This window comes from Syngnathus leptorhynchus, chromosome 3 (assembly GCF_054491065.1).
Source record: "Syngnathus leptorhynchus isolate UIUO chromosome 3, UIUO_Slep, whole genome shotgun sequence".
In the NCBI taxonomy this organism is placed as follows: Eukaryota; Metazoa; Chordata; class Actinopteri; order Syngnathiformes; family Syngnathidae; genus Syngnathus; species Syngnathus leptorhynchus.
The window spans coordinates 9,789,181-9,816,601 of record NC_141197.1 but is presented as its reverse complement, the minus strand read 5'-3'; the positions used below and the strand labels follow the sequence as shown (position 1 = coordinate 9,816,601).

The 27,421-nt window shown below is 42.6% G+C and overlaps 1 protein-coding gene across 3 annotated transcripts in view; it reads left to right on the top strand.

Annotated features, from left to right (window-relative positions):
* Window positions 1-27,415, top strand: part of dmxl2 (Dmx-like 2) — a 29,898-nt gene extending 2,483 nt beyond the window's left edge. The window contains exons 2-55 of one of the 3 annotated variants that reach the window (XM_085907837.1): window positions 3,006-3,131; window positions 3,607-3,678; window positions 3,799-3,877; window positions 4,109-4,253; window positions 4,630-4,696; window positions 4,780-4,952; window positions 5,036-5,216; window positions 5,334-5,514; window positions 5,667-5,885; window positions 5,978-6,249; window positions 6,673-6,942; window positions 7,023-7,252; window positions 7,338-7,540; window positions 7,792-7,913; window positions 8,208-8,297; window positions 8,402-8,510; window positions 8,590-8,709; window positions 8,811-9,038; window positions 9,220-9,506; window positions 10,056-10,222; window positions 10,309-10,960; window positions 11,264-11,593; window positions 11,673-11,792; window positions 11,966-12,101; window positions 12,821-12,931; window positions 13,057-13,226; window positions 13,626-13,723; window positions 13,850-14,015; window positions 14,285-14,549; window positions 14,678-14,880; window positions 15,010-15,378; window positions 15,787-15,969; window positions 16,047-16,343; window positions 16,453-16,644; window positions 16,734-16,810; window positions 17,008-17,138; window positions 17,546-17,791; window positions 18,034-18,216; window positions 19,467-19,657; window positions 19,812-19,945; window positions 20,034-20,119; window positions 20,203-20,404; window positions 21,041-21,158; window positions 22,018-22,083; window positions 22,654-22,740; window positions 23,135-23,256; window positions 23,350-23,488; window positions 24,019-24,079; window positions 24,223-24,350; window positions 24,435-24,512; window positions 24,861-24,952; window positions 25,038-25,090; window positions 25,184-25,401; window positions 25,772-27,415. In XM_085907837.1, coding sequence (XP_085763963.1) covers window positions 3,006-3,131; window positions 3,607-3,678; window positions 3,799-3,877; window positions 4,109-4,253; window positions 4,630-4,696; window positions 4,780-4,952; window positions 5,036-5,216; window positions 5,334-5,514; window positions 5,667-5,885; window positions 5,978-6,249; window positions 6,673-6,942; window positions 7,023-7,252; window positions 7,338-7,540; window positions 7,792-7,913; window positions 8,208-8,297; window positions 8,402-8,510; window positions 8,590-8,709; window positions 8,811-9,038; window positions 9,220-9,506; window positions 10,056-10,222; window positions 10,309-10,960; window positions 11,264-11,593; window positions 11,673-11,792; window positions 11,966-12,101; window positions 12,821-12,931; window positions 13,057-13,226; window positions 13,626-13,723; window positions 13,850-14,015; window positions 14,285-14,549; window positions 14,678-14,880; window positions 15,010-15,378; window positions 15,787-15,969; window positions 16,047-16,343; window positions 16,453-16,644; window positions 16,734-16,810; window positions 17,008-17,138; window positions 17,546-17,791; window positions 18,034-18,216; window positions 19,467-19,657; window positions 19,812-19,945; window positions 20,034-20,119; window positions 20,203-20,404; window positions 21,041-21,158; window positions 22,018-22,083; window positions 22,654-22,740; window positions 23,135-23,256; window positions 23,350-23,488; window positions 24,019-24,079; window positions 24,223-24,350; window positions 24,435-24,512; window positions 24,861-24,952; window positions 25,038-25,090; window positions 25,184-25,401; window positions 25,772-25,981 — 9,255 coding nt within the window. In that variant the 3' untranslated portion in view covers window positions 25,982-27,415. The remainder of the gene's footprint in view (window positions 1-3,005; window positions 3,132-3,606; window positions 3,679-3,798; window positions 3,878-4,108; window positions 4,254-4,629; window positions 4,697-4,779; window positions 4,953-5,035; window positions 5,217-5,333; window positions 5,515-5,666; window positions 5,886-5,977; window positions 6,250-6,672; window positions 6,943-7,022; window positions 7,253-7,337; window positions 7,541-7,791; window positions 7,914-8,207; window positions 8,298-8,401; window positions 8,511-8,589; window positions 8,710-8,810; window positions 9,039-9,219; window positions 9,507-10,055; window positions 10,223-10,308; window positions 10,961-11,263; window positions 11,594-11,672; window positions 11,793-11,965; window positions 12,102-12,820; window positions 12,932-13,056; window positions 13,227-13,625; window positions 13,724-13,849; window positions 14,016-14,284; window positions 14,550-14,677; window positions 14,881-15,009; window positions 15,379-15,786; window positions 15,970-16,046; window positions 16,344-16,452; window positions 16,645-16,733; window positions 16,811-17,007; window positions 17,139-17,545; window positions 17,792-18,033; window positions 18,217-19,466; window positions 19,658-19,811; window positions 19,946-20,033; window positions 20,120-20,202; window positions 20,405-21,040; window positions 21,159-22,017; window positions 22,084-22,653; window positions 22,741-23,134; window positions 23,257-23,349; window positions 23,489-24,018; window positions 24,080-24,222; window positions 24,351-24,434; window positions 24,513-24,860; window positions 24,953-25,037; window positions 25,091-25,183; window positions 25,402-25,771) is intronic. The other 2 variants (XM_085907835.1, XM_085907836.1) reach the window with 2 other exon arrangements.
* Window positions 27,416-27,421: the final 6 nt, after the last annotated feature.

Sequence of the window (27,421 nt, the reverse complement as noted above, 5' to 3'; positions counted from 1 at the left end):
TGCCGAGCTCTATCATAGTGCCACGTGATATAAAAATGCATATCTCAGACTTTGCAGCATCAACTACATCTTTTGCATTGCAAATGTTCGGACAATATTCATGTAGATTTGAGAAGAGCTTGGTTTTGTTTGATTCAGTGTGCACCAGTAGTCTGTCGGAATAGAAGCCATACATACTTGGGGTTCTCTCTCTTGGCTAAATTTTTTTGATTTGGAACAAAAAAAAATATGGTTAGCTCAGGCTTTTGACTGCAGCAGCCAAGCTCGTGCGGGAAAATGTTGGGAGCAGCTGCAGCAGCAGAACATGTCTGCATGATTGAGTTAGTCGCTGGGAATAGGGGCCATTGGATGGAAGAAAGACAGAAGTGATCTCTCGCTCTCTTCCTCTTATCTACTCACATTGCCACAGTCAGTGCATGCATGTTCACACTTTGTTCTAAAAAAAATAAAAATAAATCGCACACAGCTGCATGCCCCTAGTTTTTTCCCCGAATTGCCTTGAATAGATGCTCTTCCAAACAAAGGTGCCTGCAGATCTCATCGGTACTGTACATCGGTAAAACACCAAAGCTGTCCTCCGAGAAATGACTAGTGTAAAAATCACCCTTGAGTTTCCCAAAATTGAGCAAAGATAAACATTTTAAATGGAAACCATTCAAAATCTCCCATATTGAGACATTCACTTCAACTTTAATGCATTTTCAGTTTCACACGTGATAGCGTTTCTCCTCCTACAGTACTGTGCTTAGAAAAAAGCAATATTTATTCAGTCAGCTACATTCTTTAAATACTGACAAGGCTGACAAGGTGGAATGTTGTATTGATCAGATCAGCAGAAAAGTACAACCCTGGTGTCCTGATTTGGATTGACCTCCCTAGATATATGTCGGATCACCCAAAGAATATTTCAAACTGTTGAACCAAAGTCGCTTTGTGAATGCATGAGTTTGTAACATTAGTAAATGATATTTTCCAACTAGTATTGGTGGTCTATATTTTGAAGTCCAGAAAAATGCCAGCATCAAAACGCTAACCTACCAAAGTGTGTGCATTGTGTATGAGTCCTAAACTACCATCAGATTTGATTGAGCAATGCTATTGTGACGATAGGTAAGAAAAGTGTCAGTCAGTCACGATGCTGCAGGATTCTGCTGAGCCTTTATTGACGGGGAGATAATGAAAAAGAAAGAGGAACGTCATATTTGTCTTTGTCCATCTGTTCATTAGGTTGCAGGCGAGTTCCTGCTTGATGAAAGATGACAAGACTGGCGGCGGGATTGTGATTGTGAAGCGTGGACAGTCCCATTGATCGTAACATTAAAAATGAAGACGTATATTGCACCTTGCTATAGTGACTCAATCATTTAACATATATCCAGATCCCCAACAAAATAAGTTAATCGTTGGCCCCACAGCAAAGTTTAGTGAATATCCATTTTGTTTTTTGTCAAAATATCAGACTGTGATGGAAAAAAGGGAACAAAAATATGTTCATAGCGTTCCTGTATGCTGCATACATTTCGAGTACTGTGATAGTCACGTAGTCACTGAGGGTGTTGCGACACACTCGCCTGAGTTCAATTCCCACACAGCGATGGTGTGCATGCGAGTGCAAATGGTCGTTTGTCTCTATCATTTCAGGGTGTCGTCTGCCTTTCACCCAAAGTTAGCTGAGATAGGCCCCAGCATCCCGTGACGCTGAATATGATAAGCGGTGTTGAAAATGGCTGAATGGGTGGTGATAATAATAGTGGTTGTTTTCCCTTTTGCGGAGATGCTGATCATCTCAGCATACAGTCATCTGAAATGATGATTGGTCTATTTTCACACTGCTGGTCCTGCTGTCGTAAATGCTACAAAACGTCAATGTATTTCTAACGTGCTTCCAAATTTGTATTTTAATGGTGTCATTTTGTTATACATCAGGAGTATGCTCTCATAACAAACAAGCGGTCATTGTTTGCTCACCTTTTCCCGCCGCACCTTGTTGGTTATGCATGAGACTGTTGGCACATGTAGATGATGAAAGAGAAACAGGACACACAAACCAAAGGAACAAAGAAGTGATGAGAGACTCCAGTTCATGACTGGTGTACTCGTGTTGTTGACTTGTCTAGTAGCTCAGAGCCCCCCGCTAGATGGAAATGACTTGTTCTCATAGAGACTTAAAGGAAATCTCCACCGCATACACGGCAGCCCAAGACAGCGCGTGACGGTGACCACGTTTTAATTCTGAGTCGTGATGTACTGCAGCAGATGAAGCTGTGTGTGTGTGTGTGTGTGTGTGTGTGTGTGTGTGTGTGGGGGGGGGGACGTGTAATCCATGGACTGCAGTTTTCTTTTCACTTGCCTCTCGCATGCAGCGTGCACAAAGACTCATCTTGCATCAACCACCGGGGCCATAACCGCTACGATTAGTTTGTTTTTCAGTGGTGACTATAAGGCGTCCCTATTGTGTGACTCAGTAGTTCCCTGCCTCTCCTCCTGTTCTCCTGAATAATGAAAGACATAAGCTGTTGTTCAGGCACTCCTGTTGCTCTGAGGCCAATTTGGCTTGCTAGTTATATTTTAAAATATATATAATCTTAAATAAAAGGCTAAAACTTGCTAAACACAGTGCATGTATGACCTAATATTGTTTGTGTAAATGCGAGTATGCATATTTGTTTGTTTGCCCATATGGGATGTCATGTTAGTGGCATTATGTAATTTAGGCTCGTAGGCTAACGAAAACGATTGATAAGGATCATGTGAATGGTTTGTTTCTGTTGAATCATTAAACTCCTGAATACTGTTATTTATGTAACTTGGGTTCATGATGGTGCACATTCTAGAAGTGTTGCATTGATGCTTTATAATCCTCTCCAGTTTAAGTGCTTCACTTTTTGTGTTGTATATTTGTTATAGAGCCCAAACTAAAGTGAATTAGTACTTGTTTATACCTGTATTTTCTTTTTTCAAACTTTTTAAAGGCACATTTTAATGAGAAACCTTTTCATTTTCAGGCTTATGGCTCAGGTTGTGATGTGGTGATCTTGGCTAGTGACTTCGAGTGTGTGCAGATCATCCCAGGAGCACAGAATGGGAATATTCAGGTGGGCTGTGTGGAGTGCTCCCATCAGCTCGGCAGGGTAAGTGTTGACCTCACACTCAAATCCCTTCACCCCTGCACTCGGTTTGTTTTTGTCCACTTTTTTTGCAGTCATCGAATTTTGAAACCACAGCACACTCTTGAAGTGTGTATGTCGTTAGTTTTGTCCTTGTTTCACTTTGTTGGCCGCAGCTCTGTAAAGTGTGGCCAGCTCCTAAAAGGCAGCAGATGGCAGAAGACAAAAAGAAAGAAAAAGGACAGAACGTTACAAAAGCTGTTCTTTTATGATGATGATTATGATTAACAGTATGTATTCTTTCTTGATCCATGAAGGGACATTTCTCATCTTTTTAAACTCAGTAAGATGCTGTTAAGCATTGTGTTGATTGTAAATGTCAAGATGTCCTCCAGTCTATGTTTTTTTATTTATTTATTTATTTATTTTTTATCTTCAAGATCGTTTTTTTCCCCCCGTCTATTATTTTCTAATGGTTTTGAATACTGCTTTTATGTAGATTGCTGCCTCCTATGGAAACACAGTCTGCATCTTTGAACCTCTCTCTACCAACCCAAACAAACGGCACAAGGTACCCGTTTTGTCGAATAAAAATTATTGTTTACCAAAAAATGTAATAAGATGAAGTGGGCGAGGAAGCCAATAACATCGCATGGTGTGCGTGTGTGTGTTGCTCTCCTGTCACTAACAGCATCTTAACTATCAGTGGCAAAAGACAGGGCAGTTCTTCCTTGACGCCATCACCTACAACCTGGCCTGGGACCCACAGGGTATGCCAATGCTTTCTGTGTAATAAAATCAACCCGTTAATGTTTTTCTCTCCAAAAACGGACTAATTGAATCCTCTCCCTAAAAGACTTTTACCTTCTTACCACCTCAGTTGCCCTGAAGAACATGTGCAATTGAGTATTCTGTATCTCCCATAATACAAATGATGCTCTGTGCTCTTTAGTCATCAACTCGGCCGTGAGATGTGTCACCTAGTGCCGTTGTGTCTTCAGGGAACCGTATCCTAGCAGCAACCGAGCGCCTCCAACTGTGGGCTCCACCGCTGGCAGACGCCCTAATCGAAGAGGAGGATGGCCAGGCATCTGAGGACAAGCTTCATCCCGTTCTTAATGACTGGAACTGTGTCTGGCAGTGCAAGTGCGTCTTGTTTATGCGTAACTGTCAAGGCAAAATGCTTCCTTTCTGCTTCATGATTTGCAGATCATCTCAAATCTAGTTAGAATTTTCACAAATGTGAAAATATTGTGATACTGAGGTCTTGTTTTCTGATAACTCAATAGTGAAAAGCTTCAACTCTATCATGATGCTGTGGGTCATGCGATTTAACTTCACTTCATGTAATTCTCATCTTATGACAAACGTGCATGATCAGTAAGACTACACAAACAGGGAAGTGAAAGCTTTTTAAGATTCCACCCATAAAGTCCACTATTGCACATCAGCAGCTTCAGTGGTAGCCATGAGTGAGCTGTCTTTGTTTTGCATTAAGCTAATGTGACCGTGTGGCCCACAGGACTGCTGCATCTGTGCACGTTGCCAAGTGGTCCCCTGATGGAGAGTACTTTGCAACAGTTGGGAAGGTGTGCCAATAACTTGACTTTGTAAAATAAAAGGACATTGAATGAAATCACCAAAAATGATATGTGTGTGTTTGTGTATGCAGGATGACTGTTTACTCAAAGTGTGGTATCCCACCACGGGCTGGCGTTCCGCAGTGGTCGTTCAGGACCCCGCGGATAAAAAAACACCCGCCGTTCACTTCTCTTTTGTTTACCTGGCCCATCCTCGCTCGGTCACTGGTATGTCCTGGAGGAAGACTAGCAAGTACATGCCAAAGTAAGCAAATGAATACCTATTTGCAAAATGAAGCCCTGTATTCCCTTTGTGGATGTCAAGTGCATCCTTCATGTATCTTTTAGGGGTTCGGTGTGCAATGTTTTGCTGACATCTTGTGAGGATGGCGTGTGTAGGCTGTGGTCCGAGACCCTGCTTCCAGAAGACAGCTTGCTTGGGGGGCAAATATCTGAGAACACGCACTCGTTTAGCTCTAGCTTGCCAGGCTTGGCAGGCAACAAGGACAAGATTCAACATGCCTTGGAGGTATACAACGCGGGGTAGTTTATGAGACCTAAATAGAAACAATTGATAGCAAAAATGTGTTGTTGTTTTTTTTGTTCTTTATTGTTGAAATCTTTGCTATTTGCTTTGTTTGAACAGTCTATTCACCACCTGAAGCATCTGCGTCGGGGAAGGCGACGATCATCTGCTTTGGTAGCTCACAGTGAGCTGCTCCCCTCTCAGCTTGGCACGCAGGATGCACACACTCATCGCCACATTGCTCATCATGCCAACGCATTGTGTCATTTTCACATTTCAGCCAGCATTAATCCCAACACAGGTAGGCTTTCTCGCCGAAGCAGCCGTCTTTACCTTAGATCCATTTCATCTCCTATTAGTTACAGCATACACTATTCTTATCTGTATTGATTAACTGTGTCTCAATGATCGATCTGTCTCCGCTTCCTCTTTATTCCTTGTTTTCACTTGCAGACATCCCATCAATGCTGGCAGACTCTACGCTCTTCAACACAGATGATGGCACCGGGGCAGGAGGATTTGTGGTTCATTGGCTCAATAATAAAGATCTAAGCTTCACCTGCTCGATGGATCTTTTTATGCTACAGCTTCGCAAGTACTCTGAACAGCAGCTAGATCATGCAACAGAAGACCCCCTGGACCCCGAAGGATCCCCTTTGAAGTTTGACTTTGGTACGACCAGAGTGCAGTGGACATTCCTTAATGACACATTTATTGTGTATGTGGCACAAGCACATGATGAATTTTATTTTTTTTTCTTCTAGACCTGGATGAGATGTCTGACAAAGGCTCATCTGAACTTGGAGAGGAAGCGGAGACAGGGGAGCAGGGAAGCACAAAGGCATCCTCACCAGGATCCAGCTCCAGCTTGCCTTTGCCCTCAATGCTGCTGGAAAGGAGGATGGAGATTCTAATCACAGAGTGGAATAAGAGTCCTGACATGTTGTTCACCATCCACCCAACTGATGGCTCCTTCCTTGTTTGGCATGTCAAGTACCTGGATGAATTTAACCAAGGGATCTTCCGACAGGTTCAGGTAAGAACAGCTTTGATGGTTTGAAAGCCATGCAGTGTCCTGCTTTTAATGTCACGCAAATGAAATTAAGTCATTTTTTTTCTCCTAAATATTAGCTTGGCTGCTTTTAATCAGTGATTACTGTGCCACATGCTCATCCAGGCATACATTACACTCACTGGTGATTATAGTGGAGGAGGATTTGCCTCTCTTGTGACGCTAAATAAGCCAACCAAAGTGTTCCAATCCTCTCTGACAGTGTGCATTTAAATTCAATATCTTTGTAAAGGCATACCGTTTGATACAGCCTTGCCTTGGCTCTCATTGACAATTAGCTAATGTTTGCGGTAGAATGTTTTGGCTGGTCAGCAATTATTCTGTAAATCCAACAATCAAATCAGCATGAATGATTGTGGTTATCTTTCCTGCCCAATATGCCTACAGGTGTCCTTTTCCTCCCGTATCCCAGTGGCATTTCCTACAGGCGATGCCAACTCTCTGAGTAAAAACATCTTGATGTATGCCTGTACTTTGACCGAGAGGGAGAGTTTCAGGGCAGGCGATCAAGGAAGGATGGTTCAACACGTCGCTCACTCTGCCTCAGCCTCGGCTGGCCTTGGCTTGCCTGCATTAGCCTCTTCTTATTTTCCTAATCCCGGCACTAGTCCTGCAGTTATGATGGTCTCCAAGCATGTTGACGGATCTCTTAACCAGGTGTGTGTGGGGGGGATGGAGCGGGAATAGTAATATTTTTGTATGCTAGCCGAATCTGAGAAAATTGTCTGCCTTTCCAGTGGGCCGTGACATTCGCCGAGCACTCTGCATTCTCCAATGTGTTGACCGTATCCCACAAATTTCGCTATTGTGGCCACCGTTTCCATTTGAATGATCAAGCCTGTCATACAGTGCTGCCACTGCTGCTCACCTCCTCGCACCATAATGCACTGCTTACACCTCCCTCGGCTCCTGGAAGCATGGATGGGGAACAACCTCCCACTTTTCCCCTTCCAAAGGGACTTCCAAGGTAAGAAGCAATGAAATAATGGACAAGAACCAGAAGAGGTAGTGACAATAAATATCACAAGGATCTCTCTCTCATTGTTTATCAGGAAGCAGCTCCGCAATGCAGCAACAAGGACCTTCCATGACCCCAATGCCATCTACAGTGAACTTATCTTGTGGCGAGTGGATCACATTGGACCACTCTCGTGCACCGGAGGGGTCTCCGAACTGGCTCGGATCAACTCGCTGCACACCTCTGCTTTCAGCAATGTTGCTTGGCTGCCTTCACTTGTCCCCAGCTCTGTACTTGGTAAACATGTCAAAGATGTCTGAATTATTTCACGATACCATCTGTCTAAAATAAAAGACAGTGCAGTAACATTTCGTATAGCTTTGAGAGGCAGTCATGCATTTGGTATTGAAGAACACACAACAATCTAGCATTCAGATGATCAAAGTCTACTCTGCTACAATATGCAAAGGAAATCATCGTCTCCTTATATTCTACAGCCTTAAAAGTCTGTTTCATCTCACTGTCGCACTATATTTTGTTCCCTTCAGGAACATACTGTAATAGTGCCAGTGCCTGCTTTGTGGCATCAGATGGTAAGAACCTTCGTCTGTATCAAGCTGTGGTCGATGCCAGAAAGCTACTAGATGAACTCTCAGATCCGGAAACATCTGTGAGTGGACCAACACACAGAAACACACAAATGCCACATGTCATGTGGCAACCATAACAATATGTCACCTTTTCCCAGTTTTTGAATTGAAAGATATTTTGTGGACGAACTCGGTGGGTGTCTAGTTTGAAGCAGAACTAACCAAAACACAACACTGAATATAATTCACCCATATTGGGGAGGAAAAAAACCAACTAAGGCAGAAATTAGCATCATATGTATATTACGTAAAAATATCTTTGCATTTTCACCACATTTTCTGTACACTTACAATCGTTTTGTGTCACGGTTCAGAAACTAGTTGGTGAAGTCTTCAACATTGTCAGTCAGCAGTCTACTGCCAGACCTGGCTGTATCATAGAGCTGGATGTCATTACAAACCAGGTGAGTCATTGCTCTTCACATCACTTTCCACATCTTGCAATGCTAACATTGTGTACACAGAATACGTATTGTAATTGTGTCTTCTTTTTCCATCTGGAATACAGTGTGGTGCCACCACGCAGCTGCTCCATGTCTTCCAAGAGGACTTCATTCTAGGTTATAAACCTCAAAAAGAACCAGACACACACACAACTGCTTTTCCATCTGGCCAAGGTGCACTATACTATCTGTTTAATACTGCACCTTCTACAACTTTGAAAACCTCATATTCAATCAACTTTTCCGACACCAGATTACCACCCTCCACCATTTTCGGAGAAGTTTTTCCTGGTGCTGATAGAAAAGGATCTAAACAGGAACTCAGTGCTACAAATGTGGCACTTGCACCTCCAGTCTGTTCAGGCCTGTGTTGGTAAGATTTCTTTTAATTATAGCATTATTTGGTAGTTTTATTGCATACTCTCATATCTAAAATGCAATCCAGCTTCATCATTACTGTGTCTTTGTGCGCAGATGATCTGAACGAAGATTCTAGCTTCCAGAGTCAGCTCATGGTTCCCAATCAAGTCATGAATCCTGACTCATCTCCAGAGACCTCCCCTATCAGGCCTCTTCCACGCTCAGCCTCCACAGTCAACTTGCAGTCAGCCAGCAAACTCATCCTTAGTTCCAAACTGGTGTACAGCAAGCGACTAGACCTGCCCCATGGGGTAGAGGTTACCAGAGCCACACCGTCTGCTGGTCAGCCTGAGCATTGTCTTGACTCTTATTATTTTCCAATTTAAAGAATTGGATTACAAATAGAGATTTAGCTACCTTCTATGTCGCAAATTATTTACGTACTACATGCTAAAAAAAGAGGAGCGTATCTGGTACCACGTTACACAGTATTTTTGTTTTACTCATCTTGTTTTTATTTTAGGTCATCTCAGTTCCTCCTCCATCTACCCTGTATGCCTGGCTCCTTATCTGATTGTGACTACCTGCTCTGACTCTCGGGTGCGGTTCTGGCGATGTGCCGTCGAGGGTGATCATGGAGATAGTGACAATGAGCAGGACAAGAGGATGTACCGCTGGGAGCCGTGGGCTCTAATGAACGAAGAGGAAGACAACAACAGCGCTGTGTTTGTGTCAGGGCGGCCTGTTGCCGTGTCATGCTCCTACACCGGTAGGCTGGCTGTGGCTTTTAAACAGCCACGTCAAGGACAGGTAATATATTTGAATGTTCTATTGCGCCAAGATTACATTATACATGTTTTAATCAGTTGTTGCCTATATATGCAATTCCCTCAAAACATGGGGCGAGTCTGTGTAGCCTTAATTAATTAGACGGTGATTTTATTCAAGTATAAATACTTTTTATTTGTAAAATAGTCAACAAACCTTATGTACAAGACTTGTCATAGCTGTTATGCATGTTCTTTGCATTTCCAAAATCAAATCCAAAATGGCTCCCACATAGTGAGGAAGTGGCAGCCTTTTGCCAAACTTTTCAGTCTAGTGTTCAATAGCGTTAATGGTTTTGTTCTCCAGGAAATCATAACATTTTAAATTGGTTAATGATGAAAAAAAAAATCAAACAACTTGGGGAAAGATCATTATTTATTTGTGAAGAATTATTAAAAATGACAATGACAAAGTTTTGTAGCACTGTGTTGTATTAAAAGAGGTGATAATTCAAAATACAGCATTACTTTTAATCATTTCTGTGCCATTTTATAGATTTCCACTTTATTTTTTTTATTATTCCCCCTCTAGATTTCTGGAAAAGATTTCTCCATGCATGTGTCTATCTATGAGTGTGAATCAACTGGTGGTTCAGAGTGGGTTTTGGAGCAAACTCTCCACTTGGAAGAATTCAACAAACCCTCATCAACCTTGGACCCGAGAGTCAGCGTGGACTCTAACCTCTTTGTTTACAGCAGGTCAGGGAGGCAACTGCCTATTTCTGTAAGCTACTCTGCTGCTATCAGCTGTCTCAAATATAAAAGGAAATTGCTCTCTGTACCAGGTCGGACCTGTACATGAGCCGAGACCACAACTCACCCAACATCAAGCATTACGTCCATTTGGATTGGTTGTCAAAAGAAGATGGCTCTCACATCCTTACAGTGGGGGTTGGATCCAACATTCTTATGTACGGTCGAATCTCTGGCATGGTCAATGAGCAGACAAGCAGCAAAGAAGGTGTGGCTGTCATCACCCTTCCCCTAGGGGGCAGTATCAAACAGGGGATCCGCTCTCGCTGGATCCTATTAAGGGCAGTGGACCTGCTGTCCTCTGTGGATGGTACTCCTTCCCTGCCAGTCTCACTCTCTTGGGTGAGGGATGGCATCTTGGTGGTGGGCATGGATTGCGAGATGCATGTGTATGCCCAGTGGCACCAGGACAAGAAGCCTGGTGAGGGAGAGGAGGGCAACCTGTCATCTGCAGACATTGCTGGAGGTCAAACCGCAACTTCTTCCGCAGTCTTCGAAGGGAGAACCAGGTCTAAGAGTGTTTTTGAAGGAAGCACCGCAGTGGATGAGGCCCTACGTGCCCCAGCTGGACTTCAAGAGGGTGGACTTTTTGAGGCAGCTCACTCCCTGTCCCCGACTCTACCCCAATATCATCCCACCCAGTTGCTTGAGCTCATGGATTTGGGAAAGGTTCGCCGCGCCAAGGTGAGTCATCCTCATCCCTTAGTAAAGTGGTTCTCAAACATGTTCTGCTTAAAAAAATACTTCCGACATTAACACTGTGGTTAAATAAAGGGAAGTCAAAAAACGACTTTGATAATAATTCAATTAAAATAATGTATTGCTCGTGACTTTCCCCTTTCAGTCGGTTAATTATGCAAAGTTTGACAATTCAGTAATTCTTTAGCATTCCACTAGAGAGAGCTTGTTCTACTATATTTGATGACCACTGTTCTAGTAGTATTTAACAGCAATTGCCTGTGTGTATTTTAATCGTCTTTCTGCCAGGCCATTCTTGCTCATTTGGTGAAGTGTATTGCTGGGGAGGTCGCTGTAGTAAGAGATGTAGAGGCAGGTGAGGGTGGAGCCAGAAGACATCTGTCCAGAACCATCAGTGTGACCGGCAGCACCGCAAAAGACACCATCGTAGCCGGTCGTGACGGAGGAAGGGATTATACCGAAATCAACTCCATCCCCCCGCTGCCTCTCTACGCGCTCATGTTGGCTGACGAAGACACTTCCTTCAAGGGGGCGGAAGAAACTGTCAAAGGACCCAAAGTGGCCAACGGTGAGGCAGGGCACATTTCGGCCGAGGACCAGTATGCTGACCTCTTCCAGGTTTGTACACAACGGTCGAAAGCATTTTGTCGTTGAAGATTGACGCTGATTCCTTTTCTACTTATGACTGTGTTAACAGGTGCCAACAGTCACCACAGACGACTTTGTGAACTTTGCCACTGACAAACCTGAGAAGAAATCTCGTGTTATCAACCTCTCACAGTACGGTCCTGCCTACTTTGGACCAGAACATGCACAGGTATTAAGACTGAAAAAAATGAACCTGTTATGTGTTACATTTTTATCAAGTGTAGAAATTCTAAATGCTTTCATGGTACATTAAGTCAGCAAATGTACTTATTAGAAGTAGCCAAAAAACAGAGTGACAGCATCAAGCAGCTTCATTATGACTCGTCCTTTGTGTCTGTCTAGGTGTTGTCCAGTCACCTTATGCATTCCAGCCTCCCTGGACTAACGCGACTCGAGCAAATGTTCTTAGTGGCCCTTGCTGACACGGTAGCAACCACTAGTGCTGAGGTCACCAGCTCCACTGACCAACAATACACAGGTCAGAAATTGTGTCAATGCGCTGTCATTTTATTTTGATACCTTGGAGCGTACAACATATGTGGTGGCATAATGTTTCATTGATGCAGTGATTTATCTTTACACAACAGATGTGCACACCACAGTTCAGTCAAGCACTTTGCAGCATCGTCCAAATGTCCTTGAAAATTAATCTTACCAAAACGTAATAGTCAATATGTTGCGACTGTCCCCATTCCCATAAAGTGAAAACAAAAACATTTAATGTCCATCTGCTAACTGAAAAAATGTAATGTTTTTCCAACAGATACCGGTTGCACTTATTTTAGTGTCATTTATCAAAAACTAATAATACCCTTGCTAAGAGGTCATCGAGCCTTTAGGTTGGTTAAAGTTATAAACAGGCTTAGTATGATTTTTCTTGACCGTGTTTATCAGCATAGATAATCTTCAACCATCAAATTATTGTGATAAATACCATTGTTTCTGCTCTTGAAACTGTATGTAAACCAACAGCGCTTGTCCATTATCTTTTTGTAATTTATAATCCGGTTTATTTAGTCTTTTGACGAGAAGACATTAGCAGGTTGTTCCAGCACAGAGACAGTAAGAAGGTTCAGGGACAAGAAAAACAGAGTGACATGAAAAAGGACCGTTTGTTTTTTAAGGGTTCAAAGGGGAGACTTAGCAATCAAATGAATATCAGTGACACCAGTTGACAGCTACCTGGTGTGTTTATAGGAGGCGAGGCTCTGGACGAGTGTGGACTGAGGTACCTGCTGGCCATGCGTCTTCATACTTGCCTGCTCACCTCTCTGCCCCCACTTTATCGCATGCAGCTTCTTCACCAAGGTAAAACACTTTGCCTTTGACACTGCTGTTTTATTTAATACGGTGAACTCTCCAGCTCATTTAATGCTGACACTTTTTTTTCATGTCACCATCACTCATCTTCTCTCTCAATATGTCCTTGTTAGGTCTGTCAACATGCCATTTTGCCTGGGCCTTTCACTCTGAGGCAGAGGAGGAGCTGCTGAATATGATTCCGGCCATGCAGAGAGGTGACCCCCAGTGGTCTGAACTCCGAGCTGTTGGTGTTGGTTGGTGGATACGCAACATCAACACCTTGCGGAAAATGGTGGAAAAGGTAGCTAGAGATCTGAATTCTGAGAAACATGTTACTAATAGTGGCACTAAAATAATTTGTTACAAGTCTTAACTTATCAGAGTGCTGGTAAGGGACAGCTACAGTTTAATTGACTATTTTACACAACAGTTTCAGTTCACTGAAATGATCACAAAATGGTTTCAGGTCCAATTCTTGTTAACTTTCATGTAAGGCTAATGAAAATGATTACAAATTACACACTACCATGTCAAATGTGCTTGCTTGCACTTAAAATATGTACAGTGTAGCTATGTTACAAAATTGTGATCCCCAAAAAATCACCTAAAATAATTGGATTTCGGATATGTTCCGTCCATCAGTTTATTATAATAAAGTCTAGGTTTTCTTTTCATCATGAATATTTTTCTGTATTATCAGTTGGGCAAGGCTGCATTCCAGAGGCACAATGACCCCTTGGATGCTGCTCTCTTCTACCTGGCCATGAAAAAAAAGGCTGTCCTGTGGGGGCTCTTCAGGTAGGACTATTTTTAATCCTTAAAAAAGTGCATCAATATTAGTTATTTATTTCATTTTGAAATCATACCTTTCATTTACAGTATTACTAATTGGGGATATTGACTTAAGTTGCTTGTTTCTCTCAGATCTCAACATGATGAGAAGATGACTCAGTTCTTCAAGAATAATTTCAGTGAAGACCGGTGGAGGAAGGCAGCTCTAAAAAATGCTTTTTCCCTGCTTGGAAAGCAACGCTTTGAACAGTCGGCTGCTTTCTTCTTGCTGGCTGGATCACTCAAAGATGCAATAGAGGTGTGAACAACTCTCACCAATGCATATTTCATATCTGAAAATAGAGATTCTTCTTGTTTCTGAGACAGCTGGTTATTCTACAGCTCTAAGACAAATTATATTGATACATAGGGTAAATGTCCACATATCTTTCCTTGACCAAGGTTTCACATGCTATATAGTCAAAACATAGATCACAAAAAATAAAGCTTCTTAGATGCCTAAACTTGCATTTAATATTTATTTTTAATCTGCCTCTCATATCCCATCTACTGTTTTGTTGTGTGTAGGTGTTGCTGGAGAAGATGGAGGACCTCCAGTTAGCCATGATAGTTGCTCGGCTGTATGAAGCAGACTTTGAGAATTCATCCACGTGCCAAGGCCTCCTTTATGAGAAGGTTCTTGGATGCGACAGGGACGGAAGTCATTACCACTGTTCTAGACTTCACCCTGACCCGTTCCTGCGCAGCATAGCGTACTGGATAATGAAGGATTACACCCAAGCCTTGGACACACTCTTAGAGCGCACCCCCAAAGATGATGATGATAATCCTGGTAAGTTGCTTTGAGACATTCAGTACATTACTTGTGAAGTCTCAATAACATTAATAAAGGTTTTGTTTGGTTGAAGGCATTCACACATTTCTTTTTCTCTCACTCACTTTTTTTGTATTGTGTTTTAGATGTGATGGTCAAATCTTGCAACCCTGTAGTGTTCAGTTTCTACAACTATCTAAGAACCCACCCACTCATCATTCGGCGGCACTTTGCGAGTTCAGAGGTTACAGCAACCACAGTGGGGCTCACTGCAGAAAAAAGTAGTGCAGATGAGATCAACCTCATAGAGCGCAAATTGTTCTTCACCACAGCAAATGCACATTTCAAGGTGGGTTTACTTATCTGGGCCAATGACTGTAACACTCACACCATTCCTGTTTAAAAGTATAAAAAAAATCAAAAGCATTCGACAGAGTCTGACAATTAACACACAAGTAATTTCAATGTAATCCAACAGGTGGGCTGCCCAGTTCTGGCTCTGGAGGTTCTCTCTAAAATTCCCAAAGTTACCAAGAAATCAGGCTCCTCTCCCCTGAGCAAGGCTTCATCCAAGGCCAACGTAAATTCAAGCCTGCTATCCGAACGGAGCACAGGTATGGACTGGGCTTCCCCTGCTCCCCCGGCTTGGGGAGGAGATGACAATGCAGGTGGGATGGACTGGAGCCAACCCATTGGCAAGTCGGAAGATGAGCTAAAGCTCGACTGGGGGGATGACAAGGACGATGATGAAGACGACGATGAGGATTGTCTGACGATGAAGAAACTTGAAACTGGAACGAAAGCAGAGGGAATTTTTGAAACGAAGCTACAGAGAGATGACTCACAGGTTAGACAAATAATCTTCAAACTGTTTATAACTGTCCCAATGTGCAGCTCTGGCATTCAAAAATGTGTAATTTAAATCTATCATCCAAATGTACTCAATTAATATGGCGTGACTATGAGAATGACTCCATTGAAGTGGAGCAAAGCCGTAACATTTTCAAAGTGGAGCAGAGATTTAATGGCTGGAGTTGTAGTTAAATGCCTCAGCCGTTAAAATACATTGCACACTTGGACTGCGCATGCACAAAGGGAACATTTGGTGGTTTAAGCACTGCTCTGGTGGGTAGGTAGAAATGAAATAGAGCATTTAATCTAATGGTATAAAAGAAATTATTTTAGTTACTAGTAGAGCTTGGTGTAACACTTCGTAGTGAACAAGAAAATGATCATTTTTCTTTTTATGTTTTAGAGTGAGTCTGAGGTGGATGTGATAGCAGAGCAGCTGAAGTTCCGTGCCTGCCTAAAAATCCTAATGACAGAGTTGCGCACACTAGCCACGGGCTTCGAGGTGGATGGAGGCAAACTTCGTTTTCAGCTCTACAGTTGGCTGGAGAAGGAGATTGCAGCCATGCATAACATCTGCAACTACAAGGTGAAATATTCCACATTTCCTTCCGTTAATATCTCAAACCAATCATGTTTTTTTTTTTTTTTTTTATGAATATGCAGGTGGAAGGCAAGGAGCAAGAGTCAGAAGCAGAGCACTGGGTAGAACGAGCAGCGTCAGTGGATATATCGGATGACATGTTGGAGAGACTAGACGCCTGTGCCTATGAGCGTCACCAAATGGAGCGACGGCGCCTTCAAGCCAAGCAGCAGCATTCGGAAAGGCGCAAGGCTTGGCTGAGGAAGAACCAGGCCCTCCTCCGGGTTTTCCTCTCATACTGCAGTCTCCATGGAGCCAAGGGCGGAGGAGTCACCTCTGTACGCATGGAGCTCCTGTTCCTTCTGCAGGAAAGCCAACAGGTAGCCACATACTTGTTTAATAAATGGATTAGCTCCCATATGTATCTGCAAGTTCCGTATCACTCTTCTTGGCACAGTAAATGATGAAGCCACTTATCTTTGTTTTTAGGAGATCACAGTGAAGCAGCTACAGTCTCCCCTCCCTCTTCCAACCACCTTGCCTCTGCTCTCGGCCTGCATTGCCACCACCAAGACGGTCATAGCCAACCCCGTGCTTCATCTCAGCAACCACATTCATGATATCTTGCACACCATCACCCTCATGGAGGCTCCGCCGCATCCAGATGTCATAGATGACCGGGTTAGAACTCAAATTCATTCACACAGTTTGTTCAGTGTCATTTTCACGAGTGGAAAATTAGAACAATGAATTGTCTCTGTCTGCCTCAGGTAAATGCTCTACACACACTGGCAGCATCTCTGTCTGCTTGCATCTATCAGGCACTGTGTGACAGCCATAGTTACAGGTACTCTACAACTCACGCCTTTGAATCTTCATTGGCATATTTTATGTCTCTTCGGTGCAGTTACATCACGGCCTTTCATTTTTTTTTATATAACTCCAGAGGAGTGATGCCAACTCCGAGTGTGCATACAAGGAATTTACTGTAAAGGGTCCTTTTCTCTGTAGATGAAAACGCGTACCTTTTTATTGACTTTTCAGCAGCCAGACAGAGGCCAATCAGTTTACTGGAATGGTGTACCAGGGATTGTTGCTCAGTGAGAGGAAACGACTCCGCACAGAAAGCATAGAGGAACATATCACTCCAAACTCTGCTCCTGCGCAGTGGCCAGGTAAATTGTTTTGCACTTGAAAAAGCAAGTACTCCATTGTTTGTTTTTGAATGATTTGCATTTTCATTCATCTGTGTTTGACATATTTAGCATAATCAGTTTGGAGTGCAATTGAGTTGTGCAAGGCAGAGTTTCAATAAAATGGCCTATGAGAGCGCATCGACGACATGATAGCGAGAGAATATGAAAAGTGGGGGAAGCGGTGCAAAGCAGGAAGTCTGTTTGTGCAAATGGACAGATGGTGTTCTATAATAGGAGCTTCATGGCCTCTGGCAAGGAAACAGAAAGAAAGACCCTGCTCATTATGTTCATTTGTGAATTGCCTTTATATTGTGCACAGACTGCATTTTTGTTCTTTGCTATGATGCTTTTTGATAATGTTATGCATGCGTGTTCCCTTTCTCCAGGTGTGTCGTCCCTGATTTCTCTGTTGACGTCTGCCAGGGAGGAGGACCAGCCGAGACTCAACGTGCTACTGTGTGAAGCAGTCATGGCTGTTTATCTAGCCTTGCTCATCCACGGCTTGGGCACCCACAACAGCAATGAACTCTTCCGCCTTGCCGCACACCCTCTCAACAACCGCATGTGGGCCGCAGTGTTTGGAGGAGGAGCCAAAGTCCTAATAAAGCCAAAGAGGCCCGAGGCCCCACCAGGTACAGTTAGTGTTAGTGTACTTCGTTACGTTCTGTCTTTGCATTTAGTCTGGGTTTATTTGCCTGTCCATACTTATATGCCCTAGGCCCATCCCTTTGTCAACGTCTCCTCCCTGCATTGTAATGCTTCTCTGTAATGTCATCAGGGTCACAAACGTCCACTCAGCCCTGATGTACTTCCTAAGATGCTGTTGTAGATGTCTAGTGTCTTGTGTGAGTGTGCGCTCTGCCCTGTGTCCCAGTGCCAGCTGATTTTGAGGCAGCCAGGCCAGAGGAGTCTCAGGAGTCACGAAGACCTGAGCAGGGCAACCTCACCCAAACCCCCAAACCCATTCCCTATGAAACCCAGTGTCCCAAACAGTACCCCCCTCTCGTTTCAAAGGGAGGTGGGCCAGGCACTGTGGCACCAGCAACTAAGACCAGCTGTGAGTAACAAGCTGGTGGTTTGCAGGATTGAAGTGCATGGTAGATGTACAGTCCAGGTTTGCACTGTTGCTGATGACACCCACCCGCCCTTCTCTATGTTGTGTGGTTAACACTGAATGTCTATTACAAACAGCCATGTGTGATTTGAAGTGGGTTGTTTTGATAAGCCAACAGCATATTTTGGTGTTTGTTTGCAGTGTACGTGTGTGTCTTTTGTACTGCATGTGCGTGCATTGTCCTTTGTGCTCAACTCATGCTATCATTCCTGTTGTGCCGCTGAAGCAACAGTCGGGGCTAGCAAGGACGGTACAGAAGCCCAAGCTGACCCCCCACAGATTAATTCTGAAGTTAAGGCTAAACCAGGTACATCCTGTGGTGTTGTTAGAGTAATGAAGCAGTGGACCTAGAACTCTTTAAATAGCCTTGATTAGCGAGTGTTAATCCTTTGATGTTAACAATAGTTAACATGTGATAGTTAGTGTGTGCGCCAGTTGTTTGAATGTGATTATAACTAATGATAGCAATGTAGACTGATTCACTGAGTTGTTCGAAATTCCCACTGCTCACTGCCCTGATTTTGTTTTGTGGAAGGGGAAGACACAGATTGGCATTTCGACTCTAAAAGTGAAAAAGAGCGAGTAGAGACAAGTTTTTGAAGAACAGAGGCAAAGTGGCTCTCTTAAAATCCAATCAATTCATAGGAATCAGTTTAATACCTTTTTTAATGCTGACCTTTTGAGGACAGATAACGGCACCATTTTACAAACGCCGAGGCACACGCATTTCACATGGTTTGCCCAAGGAAACCTTTTTCCGTTATTATTTGAGTTACTGAACATCATCATTCATTGCTGTTTCTCTGTCTCCAATTTTGTGATCTACTGCATTAGTTTCAGTCATACAAGAATGTGTTGTGAGTCTAACTGCTCTGTCAATTCTGTTTTGTGTTGTGTCTTGTTTTGTCTGGTGCAATGCCAGTGATAGTTCTGCAAGATAACAGTGCAGGTTTGTGCATATCCAAGTGAATGTATGCTGAATGTTTTTACAGTGCAGATTTGCACAGATTACATATTGCCAGTTGGATGTGTTCTGGGTGTTGATGCAATTCACTCATCCTGATGTATTTCTGGATATTTTGCCATTACAGTGATGCACAGTCTCAAATCCTCCTTATTCAGCATTTTGCAGTCTGGACCAAACCGATGGAATGAAAATCTGAAGAATGTTGTGTCTTTCTTTTGTCCGTCAGTGGTGCCCACTCAGGCCCCAGCTGAGGACGGGGACCGATACAGGCGCAGATTTAATATGAGGATGCTGGTACCTGGTCGCCCTGTGAAGGAAACGCCGGCCGCCCCACCTCCTCTGCCCACAGAGAGACCCACGTACAGGGAGAAATTTATTCCCCCAGAGCTGAGCATGTGGGACTATTTTGTGGCCAAAGTAAGCCATCAACTGCATTTTTCCACATTTGGAATCAATAAGATTTTTTTTGTTTTGTTTTTCGTACAATTTACTCTACACCCAAACAAATGAAATGTGGTGTTTGTTACTTCCCTTGTTCCTTCTCACCTTTACTTTTTTTTTTTCTTCTCAGCCCTTCCTGCCATTGTCAGAGAGCAATGCTTTGTGCGACTCTGACGAAAGTGGAGCAGAGGATGATGAAGATGATGACGACGCTTTCCTTTCTGACACACAGATGACTGAGCACTCTGACCCCAACTCCTACAGGTGGGTTGTGCTTCTTTTCTTGCCCGTTATTTGGAAGGCTGTGCTTCTGCTTTTAACAATCCTGTGTGCTGTCCATTTGGAACCATAGCTGGGCTCTGATCCGGTTGGTTATGGTGAAACTGTTTCATCACTCTATTAAGAACTTCCTCCCTATCACTGGGCTTGACTTTGCAGGTACAAACGTACACTATCGGGTTACTCTTCAGTTAACTGTAGCATATTCATTCAAATATGTTTGTGTGCTGTTTTTGCTGCAGACTTGCCAGTCACTTCGCCTTTCACAAACGCTGTGTTGAAGACCCTCGAAAACTGGGAACATATTTTATTGGAGACCATGAATAAATTTGACGGTCCACCTCCCAACTACATTAACACTTACCCTACTGACCTCAGTGCTGGAGGCGGTCCTGCCATACTGCGACACAAGGCCATGCTGGAGCCAGACAACACTCCTTTTAAGTAAGACTTGCTGTACAGTAAATCAATCACACTGACACGCACATTGACTTTAGAGAAGACCATAAACGTCAGGCATCTTTACTTGAGCATCAATACATGATTTAGTCAAGCTCTGTGCACTTGAACGAAATTCAATTACAAATACGATTATTACACTCCACCATTACAAAATTGACATAATTATATGTGAAAAAACCCATTAGTATGCATCCAGTGAACTAGGTTTGCTCAATCACAAAAACCATACTTTGAACATTTGCATTTTTTTTATTTTGAAATTACAAATTTTATACATTTTGTTTGGTCTGAAAGAAACTGACATACTGTAATTCATGTTTCAAAGAAATGTATTCTTCATAATATTTTTGACCACATATAAAAATGTTCTTGTTCTGTACCAAAAAGTTAATGATCATTTGAGTTCAATTATTACCAAAATAATCAGGATTAGTAGCTCCAATTTAGGAACCCTTTTACAGCAGATAGTAATAGTTTAATTCTCTGCATTTTCATTTTTGCTGTCACATGAACCCAAATTCCTTGTTTTGTACATTATGAGGGGTATTAATGAGATGATCTGAGAATTCATTAATTCTGATAATTCTGACATGTTTAAATGTATTTATTGTCTTGTAGAACAAAAAATCATCAGTCCTTTCCAGCTCGACGCCTGTGGCATTTTCTTGTCAAACAGGAAGTTCTTCAGGAGACCTTAATTCGTTACATCTTTACCAAGAAAAGGAAGCAGAGTGAGGTCAGCTGATTACATGCTTTTGGTATATTTGTTTCTTTTGCACAGGGATAAAGGCATGTGTAATATTGTGTTTGTGGGACATCATTTAGGACCAACACTCCTTGAAGTTGATCCATTAATGGTATTGTAAATTATTACACAGAAAAGTCCTCATTGACTAATTTCCCAAATAGCGGGCCATGAATTGAGTGTTCAGTTAGTTTAACCGATTGCACGCGCTGTTGGCAACAAATGTAAAAGTGTGGGAGACTTTGATTTTGCAAGTTAGATAGCTCCCATGGTTTTCACAATAGAACATTTGGAAGTACACCAGAAGATTCATATTAAGTTTGATAAATCACATTTCATGTGCCAAATTCATCTATTTGAAAAAAAATCTTCGCAGAATGCGCAAAATGAACTACGCTCCAATTGTGCACTTTAGTTAGACGCAGCACCAGGAGATCAGTTTCAACATCTCTTTGCCCTGAACAGTCACGTTTTCGCCCGTTGGCGTGTGCAAACCTTTTGTAATTCAGGCCCTGAGCATTTATCTGTTGATATTGATAGTATCCTTGCTTTGACTTCTGAAACAACTTCAAGTACGTGACGGTTAAGTAACTTTTGTGATGTCTGGAACTGCTCATTACTGTGTGGTTACCCACATAGACAGATAAGTGTTCCACACTCTGAGGTGGCCTCATCATAGCACACATTCAGACTATATTTCATGCATCAAAAATCCTTTCAGCATTCTTTGAATTTTATTTTTCATTCCATGTTTTATTTTTCTGTGTGTGTGCATGGGTTTTGTGTCGTGCTGTGCTGTGCTGTGCTGTGTTGTGTTGGTGTGTTCTACGCCTTGATGTGTGTTGTGTAGTCTGTAGACAACCATACGGACCATGTAAGGCCAAACTGGGTAGCTGGAGGTAGCGGTCCCAACAAGGTAGTAGTATTACCAAGTATCACCAGGCTAACTTTGTCTGTCCCTCTGACTGTTGGTGGTAGTCACTACTAGATGGCTAAGCTTGAAGGAGCAACATTTAAGACGTTCTGGTGAATGTCTGCTCTCCAGCTTGGCTTGATAATGACTGCAGCTATTCAAGCATATGATCTAGTCAAGGCTAATCTTAACCCCCCACAGGGATGTCTGTGTTTTCCACTCTCACATCAAATTCCTACCAATAACAGATGGATGTTCTTATGTTTCACACTCTTTGGAGACAACAGCATCTAAGCTTCCTCGACGTTGCACACAAAATATAATTACTAACTTGCATGCTTACTGTCAGAGCTGTGTGGGATTTCCATCTCTGATACTTTTGTCAGATTTTTCTCAAACTACTCATTTCTTGTTAGCTTCACTCTTCTAATACTGCTTCCACAAAATTTGCAGATGGCTGCAGCTGAGTTGATTTCTCCATCCAAATTCTTAACTAATTAACAGTTTGTGTTAAAAGTTCTCTTAATGTGTACTGTTGAACCTGCTTTTTATCTGCTCTCCTGATTTATCCAGGTGGAGGCAGATCTGGGCTACCCGGGAGGCAAAGCAAAAATCATTCACAAGGAGTCGGACATAATCATGGCATTTGCAATCAACAAGGTAAATAAAATGTGAATTTTATGTATTGGCAAATATGCCATAAGGCTTCACTGATCCCAGATTTATATTTATTTGATTGCATATCATTGATGCTTGAAATTAGAGAGGTGAAGAGGATAAACAAGTAACTGGTAATTGGCACATATCATTTATAAATGATTTGGCCTACAAAAAGAACCGTCAAACTGCTTCAAAATTTTGATAAGTAGAGCGCTTGAAAGAGACCTCCATCGACAACATTGATGCTTTTGAATAAAGTGGCTTCAAGTAGAGTACTTATATTAATTGGAGGTACTGCTTTTCACAATCTTTCTTGGAAATGAGAGGAAACCATTTATCATTTGGTTCACTCCATCCTTGGCTCTCTCCCCCACTTGCTCGCATTCTTTGCCAGGCTAACTCAAATGAAATAGTGCTGGCCTCCACCCATGATGTCCAAGAAGTTGATGTGTCAACGCTGGTGGCTGTGCAACCCTACACCTGGATCGGAGAGGACTTTGATAAGGAATCCCGCAGGTCTGACTAATTCTGACGTTTCCTTCAAACGACTTATTCAATGCCATGATAAACGAATTGTTAGAATTGTAAAAGTGTGCACCGTTTCTGCAGCTCTGACGACGTGGACTACAAATCATCTCATACCAACATTGCCCAAGCCAGCTCTGGTCCCTTTGCTCCACCTCAGATCCCCGTGTCCGCATCCATGCCATGGCTGGGCAGCGGGCAGACCAGCATGGGGGCCAGCGTGGTACAGGCTCATGCACACATACACACATCCGTGTATTTTTATACCATTTATAAATCTTAACAAACACTATTCACATTCACGACTATAACCAAGTAAGTGTCTTAGTGAAATTATATGACCTTAATATTGATATCAAGGATATTGCATAAATGCTTAAGAGCTTTCCATTCTGCTAAATACATTTTGCACATTTTGTGAGAAATTAGTATTTTCATTTCTTATCAATGTATAGGAAAACTAAGATGTGCCGCCTAAACAGCTGGCCTGCTGAGTCTATGGTGGCTGATACAGGCAGCGAGTGTGTTTGCGTTACTGAGAGAGACACTGATAGCGTGCGCTCTCACAGCCCTGTCGCCCAAGGTGCAGCTTTGCGTCACGCTTACATCCGGCCTGGGTTCTCCTCGTTCCCGCCATGTTGATAAATACGCGCCTTATGATGCAGATTGCAAGATAGAAGGGTTTGGTAGGTGAGGGTTGTTGTAGCCAGCCTAGTTGCCATTATCCATTGGTGTCTCATTTATCTTTTCCAGATCATGAAGAGAAATCTTAATAACGTCAAGAGAATGACCTCCCACCCCATATATCAGTATTGTAAGTTGTTTTTTTTTTCAATTGAGTTTATCTTGGTCTCATTGTTTATATATATATATATATATAGATATAGATATATATCTGCAAATATATATATATATATATATATATTCCACTTATTCATCATGTGTATTTTGTATCAGACATGACTGGAGCTCAGGATGGCAGTGTGAGAATGTTTGAATGGAACAGACCTCAGCAGCTCATCTGCTTCAGACAAGCAGGCAACGCTCGTGTCACTCGACTCTATTTCAACTCCCAGGGCAACAAAGTACGTGCAACCCACACGCATGCATACATGCAACATCATTGCCTTTGTTTTGTCTGTCTAATGAGGTTGCTCTGATTGCTCTAGTGCGGAGTCGCTGACGGAGAGGGATTTCTCAGCCTGTGGCAAGTCAACCAAACATCATCCAACCCCAAACCCTACCTGGTGAGTTCACCAACCCCCGTTGCTTAAATCCTGGTGGCATTGTTCTGGCAATTTGTTGACACCACCTCACTTCCTTATGTTGCACCATCGTAGTTGTGTTTATGTTAAGGTAATGATATTTTCCAAGGGTGGGGATTTTTGAAGTTTGATGTTTCCAATTCTAGCTCTTTAAATTATACAAAGTTTCAGTTTTGAAGTTGCATATTGTGGAATATATTGTCGGGTACTTGACACTTCTTAAATTCAAACCTGATTCTTCTCCATGGCCCAAAATGGCTGCAAATAAGATGAAAAGGAAGTCCTGATACACTCTTAAACAACATTTACTTTTGCTAATCTCGCCGGCAGAGTTGGCAATGTCACACAAAGACCTGCGGAGATTTTGCTTTCATCACATCCTCGAGCCTCATCGCCACTGCTGGACAGTCGAACGATAACAGGTCAGCATCGAGTTTTTTTTTTTCAGCACTGCTGCTTCTTCCTTTTTTGGTACACAGTGGCACAAATGATCTTGCGTTTCCACAGAAATGTGTGTCTGTGGGACACGCTGATTTCACCCAGCAATACCATGGTCCACGGTAAGAAAGCCAAGCATCTCAACACCTGACTCCGGTGTTCCACTTATATGTTCCTTTCATGACGTTTATATTTGTTCCTTTTTGTCCCTCTAGCCTTCCCATGTCACGAGAACGGAGCCACTGTACTGCAGTATGCGCCTAAACAGCAGCTACTGATCACTGGCGGCAGAAAGGGCTTTGTGTGCGTCTTTGATATCCGCCAGAGACAGCTCCTCCATACTTTCCAAGCCCACGACTCGGCCATCAAAGCGCTGGCTTTGGACGCCTTCGAGGACTTCTTTGTCACTGGCTCTGCAGAGGGCAACATGAAGGTGACTTGTCAAAACCACGCTTCTTTTCAAATAGCATGCATTCTATCTTTATTGCGATGCGAAATGTTCCAATGCTACCGTGTTTTGCAAGTTGAAGTGACTGTAAAAAGGAAATGTGAGTAAGCAATGACTATACCACCATTCAACACAAACAAGGCACCTTTGGAATGTTCAGCAAATAACAAAGAATAGGTTCTGCAAAGTTATAAATGCTAGACCACAAATATGAAGGTATTTGCAGTGTGGTGCTAGTTTGTTTTTGGTTTTTTTTTTTTTTTTTTGTTGGAGGGGTGGTGGATTGCATTTCAATTCATTTCAATTAGGAGAATGCATTTGATGAACTAATTGTATGGATTGCATCTTTCTCCAGGTGTGGAAGCTGGCCGGCCACGGGCTGATGCACTCCTTCGGCAGCGAACACGCCAAACAGTCCATCTTCCGCAACATCGGCGCCGGCGTCATGCAGGTGGAAACACGTCCCAGTAATCGCATATTCACTTGCGGGGCGGACGGCACCCTGAAGATGAGGGTGCTCCCCGACCGCTACAATATCCCCAGCAGCTTGGTCGATGTCCTGTAAGTTTCTTCCACTTTAGAGGTCCAAAGAGGAACTAGAAAGAGAGAGGAGGGGCGGGGAATCACCAACACTTAGACTAATAGATGAGCTGGTGAAAAGATTGCCGTACTTGGGCGTCTTTCAGCATGTTCACAAGTTCACCTTTGAGTGACAAACGGAGCTGCAAATATGTGTTTTTCCCAAAGGCTACAAGCAAAAGTATCAAGCATAAGGTAACATACTTGATTTTAAAGTTAGATTTATTGTCATTTTATTGAAGAATCTCTACTCTTAGAAGGTGTCCCTAGGGAAGCTATGCATGTCCTGTTCTCGTTACGCGGTGCAATCACAGGTCTATTGATAGTGCTGTGTAAAAAGTACTCTGGCAAAACTTTGAGAAAAAAACGTGTGTAACTGTCGTCATTTTGTGCCCACAGCTGAACTCTCTCTTAGCATCTACTGTAACCAGCACTGTGGTTTGTTATTAAGTCAGTGGTATCCAAAGTGTGAATCAACATTTGAGTTTGATTTTTTCTTTCCACTCCTCCCTCCTTTTATGCCTGGCTTTTCTCAGCCCTTATGGAAGAGTTTATGCTGCATTGCTCCTGTAGTGATCCCCAACTTTCGCAGACACTGACCTGTCCTGGTCTGGCCTTGTGTGTGTGCGTGCGTGCGTGCGTGCGTGCGCGTGTGCTGACTCTGCTGTGTGTGCCCGCCCACCTGCCCTCAATTGCCTGTTTGTGCGGCAGCCTCACTGCTAGAACATTCCTGATGGGAAGATGATGTTTTACTCTCGTGACTGTGATTTCAATGTTTTCATCCGTCTGCTTGCCCCATAATCAGTCACCCAAAGCGGAAACACAAAAGATTACTTCTGGTATATTTTTTTGCACAAGATGATGTTGACTTCTGTTGTAGTTTTTTTTTTTTTTCTAATCATTGAATTTTATTATTTATTGATGTGTTTGTTTGGTTGACAATTCCTGTGTTGAAAACTGTTTAATTTAACACCTTTTATTTTAGGAATGTAAGGGGTTTTACTGTATCTGACTTGACTGGGAGACGTGCAACACAGTCTATTGTCTTAAAGTGTTATCTCAGTAGTCGTTTTTACTGTTCAACCATAAAGAATAGATACTTGCACTCAAATTATGGAGACACTAAAAGGATTTATCTCAAATACCGGTAGGTTATTGAAGAAGAAACTGTTAAGTACAAATGAATGTCTGGCTTTGTTTGGCCTAGTAGTCAAATGTTTGAAATAGTTTTAATATATAAATGATATAAATATCTCTCTATATATATATATATGTATACATATGAAGTATCCCAGCAGCGTGTACAAACATAAAAGCATTTCTTTATTTTTGGTTTGTATCATACTGGCTGAATTAGCTGTAACTTTTGTTAGGTGTACGTTAGGTATTTATTAAACAGATTTTGTGTTTTTCTCCCGTATTTCCG